The 4,028-nt window shown below is 40.1% G+C and overlaps 1 protein-coding gene across 1 annotated transcript; it reads left to right on the top strand.

Moving 5' to 3' along the window:
* The first annotated feature begins 206 nt into the window (after positions 1 to 206).
* LOC141099690 (uncharacterized) lies at positions 207 to 3,110 on the top strand. Its single transcript, XM_073587651.1, has one exon. The coding sequence runs from the start codon at positions 367 to 369 to the stop codon at positions 2,095 to 2,097; it is 1,731 nt and encodes a 576-aa protein (XP_073443752.1). The 5' UTR covers positions 207 to 366; the 3' UTR covers positions 2,098 to 3,110.
* Positions 3,111 to 4,028: the final 918 nt, after the last annotated feature.

Here is a 4,028-nt window from a genome sequence, read left to right as displayed (position 1 = left end):
GATATTTGGGAGGCAGAATGAACCAACAGTTGAACACCGCACACTACTGGCTCATCCAACAAGGTTTTCTATTAGACTGTGAATTGTCATTGTCTTGGCAAATAATTAAAGTTCTTTACATAAACTGTCCATAAAAATGGCAAGCTAAGTAGAAATGTTCAAAAATATAAAACTCAAGGATATTTCATAAATAAATAATTGTTTTTTATCTTAGCAGATGACTGTACCAGGAGATCAGAGGGACAGCTGACATCTTCAATTTTTAAATCTGATAATCTTGAGATCCTACAAGATACAACTGAAGTGAATGCCATTACTCCTGATATATCATCATCTATTCACAGCAAAGATCTGTCATCTGATCCTATGAAACAGGTCCCATCTTCTGATTCATTACTGACTACTATGGAAAATCAAAGTCACAAAAGAGGCATTAAAAAACAAACTGTTCCTAAAGCAAAGAAGTCATTCTCATGTTCAGAATGTGGGAAATGTTTTACATGGAAATCGCATTTTGTTACTCACCAGAGAACTCACACAGGGGAGAAGCCTTTTTCCTGTTCAGAATGTGGGAAATGTTTTAACCAGAAATCAAATTTGGTTAATCACCATAGAACTCACACAGGGCAGAAGCCTTTTTCCTGTTCAGAATGTGGGAAATGTTTTAACCAGAAATCAGATTTGGTTAATCACCATAGAACTCACACAGGGGAGAAGCGTTTTTCCTGTTCAGAATGTGGGAAATGTTTTAACCAGAAATCAGATTTGGTTAATCACCATAAAACTCACACAGGGGAGAAGCCTTTTTGCTGTTCAGAATGTGGGAAATGTTTTGCACATAAATCACATTTTGTTAGACACCAGAGAATTCACACAGGGGAGAAGCCTTTTTCCTGTTCAGAATGTGGGAAATGTTTTAACAGGAAATCACAATTGGTTTATCACCATAGAACTCACACAGGGGAGAAGCCTTTTTCCTGTTCAGAATGTGGGAAATGTTTTAACCTGAAATCTGTTTTGGTTAATCACCATAAAACTCACACAGGGGAGAAGCCTTTTTGCTGTTCAGAATGTGGGAAATGTTTTGCACATAAATCACATTTTGTTAGACACCAGAAAATTCACACAGTGGAGAAGCCTTTTTCATGTTCAGAATGTGGGAAATGTTTTAACCAGAAATCAGATTTGGATAGTCACCATAGAACTCACACAGGGGTGAAGCGTTTTTCCTGTTCAGAATGTCGGAAATGTTTTAACCAGAAATCAGATTTGGTTAATCACCATAGAACTCACACAGGGGAGAAGCCTTTTTCCTGTTCAGAATGTGGGAAATGTTTTATACAGAAATCAAATTTTGTTACTCACCAGAGAACTCACACAGGAGAGAAGCCTTTTTGCTGTTCAGAATGTGGGAAATGTTATGCACATAAATCACACTTTGTTAAACACCAGAGAACTCACACAGGGGAGAAGCCTTTTTCATGTTCAGAATGTGGGAAATGTTTTAACCAGAAATCAGATTTGGTTAATCACCATAGAACTCACATAGGGGGGAAGCGTTTTTCCTGTTCAGAATGTGGGAAATATTTTGCACGTAAATCACTGCTTGTTACTCACCATAGAACTCACACAGGGGAGAAGCCTTTTTCCTGTTCAGAATGTGGGAAATGTTTTGCACATAAATCACTTTTTGTTAGACACCAGAGAACTCACACAGGGGAGAAGCCTTTTTCCTGTTCAGAATGTGGGAAATGTTTTAACTGGAAATCACAATTGGTTTACCACCATAGCACTCACACAGGGGAGAAGCCTTTTTCCTGTTCAGAATGTGGGAAATGTTTTATCCAGAAATCAGATTTGGTTAATCACCATAAAACTCACACAGGGGAGAAGCCTTTTTGCTGTTCAGAATGTGGGAAATGTTTTGCACATAAATCATATTTTGTTAGACACCAGAAAATTCACACAGGGGAGAAGCCTTTTTCATGTTCAGAATGTGGGAAATGCTTTTGCACTAAATCAGAGTGTGTTAGGCACCAGAGAACTCACCCAAGGGGAGAAACCTTTTTCATGTTCAGAACGTGTAACAATTTTTAACCAGAAAGGGAGTCTTGTTCCACACCAAATAACACACAGGGGAGAAGCCTTTTTCCTGTTCATAATCTGGGAAATATTTTAACCGGAAAGCATTTCTTGTTAGACATCAGAGAAGTCACACAGGGGAGAAGCCTTTTTTATTTTCTTAATGTGGGAAATATTTTACTTGGAAATCAGCTGTTAATAAACATCAGAAACGTCACATAGGGGAGAAGCCTTTTTTATGTTCATAATGTTGGAATAGTTTTAACCAAACTTGAATTTTTTTAAATGGGCTGTCTCTTGTCATTCCTCATGTTTGCTGACAAAGGGATAAAACAAAATTTTATTAATTCCAAATGTAAAACTATACCCATAATTCACCCCCTGAATATTAGTCAGTAGGTGACTAAGAGAAAAAAACATATACCCCACATTTCAGTATATAGGGTGAGGTGATGTATAAACACTCACTCTCCAAGCCTCTTATTTCTACGTGTTTCATTGTGATCACCAAAGGCGTCATCAGGTGACTATTTAATATTGATCTATATTCAAGCGAGACTGGACAAAAAAAAATTAAAATCGTGTATCATGTTTTCCGAAACAGAAAACTAGCCACATATTGGCAGATCCCAGACTTCAAACTATATACTTCATAGTTTTTACATCACGAGGGACACGGATCTATCATTCTACAGGAAACAACCTAGGGGTCTTCAGCCTCGGTTGGAAGAATACAGATCTGCTCCATTGACTATCGTTGAACCATGGATACGTTTGGAGAAGCCAGGTTGTGATCCTCGGATCAACTGGCCTTGTACCTTGTATGGACTGAATGGATTGTCATCTTCCTACACTTGTCGTTACCTCCTCTCTGTGTGCCACAGGTGGGGTAGCGACCCTGGGAGCGAATCAGCGGAAGAGTGAGACTCTGTAATGTGCACTCTGTTGGGTATGTTGCTGGGACTGTTCTTTGTGTTATCTGCCTGTTGTGTGGTTCAGTAAAGCATTGCCACACTGTTTTACCCTCACTGTGTGTTGTCTGAGTAGCGTGATGCCCATGTTAAAGGGAGAGCCGGTGCTCGGTGGGACGATCCCTGATTCATGTGGTTTCAGCCAGCGGACCGCAGCACCCGCTGACCACCCCATGTCTTCACAGGCATGCTTCAATAGTCTCAATGTGAGGCTAGAAGCTGCTATAACCCGATCGGCTCTGCTACATACAGGCAATGATCAGATCACCTTTATGTAGCAGAGTTGCTCACTTGCTATGAGCGCCAACCACTGGGCAGCGCTCATAGGATCCGGCAGTGACAACCATAGAGGTCGGCTGGAGACTTCTGGTTGTCATGCCAACTCATCGGTGACCCGCGCTCATGTGACAGGGTCACCGATGTGCGGGATTTCTGGCCCATCATGTGCGAGAAAAGATGTAGGCTCAGCGCCGGTGCCCACATCAAAAGGACGGAGTCCGACATCAGCGTACATTTACACCCAATGTCAGAAAGGGGTTAAAGGGGATTGTTTTTACAGACAGAAGTGGTAATCAATCATGTATACATACAAATAACTACAAAAATACACAGCTTCTAATGTTAAATAGTATAGAGTTAAGACAAGAAAATATAATTTGGGTAAATATAATTTGTGCAAAATATAATTTAAAACACAGCAAAGAGGCAGAGATGCTGACCTGCCCAGGCCCCCAAACAAATGCACTATCAGGGTGAGTGGGCCCATATAGTTTTTTTTAAATCAGATAAATTTTTATTTAACCAAATTTAAGGTACAAAACAAAAGAACAAAAATCGCAATGAGAACAGCATTAACAATGGACATTAGTTTCAGAAATTCCTTTCCCCTCCCCCCATTACATACAAGAGCAGCAAATAATGCATGGTGTAACCTAAGTTCAGGGTCATCTTCTCTCCACCCAAGGTGTCCACAGT

The sequence above is a fragment of the Dendrobates tinctorius genome, unplaced genomic scaffold (genome assembly GCF_039654945.1).
Source record: "Dendrobates tinctorius isolate UK_male_01 unplaced genomic scaffold, ASM3965494v1 ptg000101l, whole genome shotgun sequence".
Lineage (NCBI taxonomy): Eukaryota > Metazoa > Chordata > Amphibia > Anura > Dendrobatidae > Dendrobates > Dendrobates tinctorius.
This window is presented reverse-complemented; position numbering and strand designations above follow the sequence as displayed.

Excerpts from the sequence above, each read along its gene's own strand:
- LOC141099690 (XM_073587651.1), top strand. The coding sequence starts at position 367 with ATGAAACAGGTCCCATCTTCTGATTCATTACTGACTACTATGGAAAAT.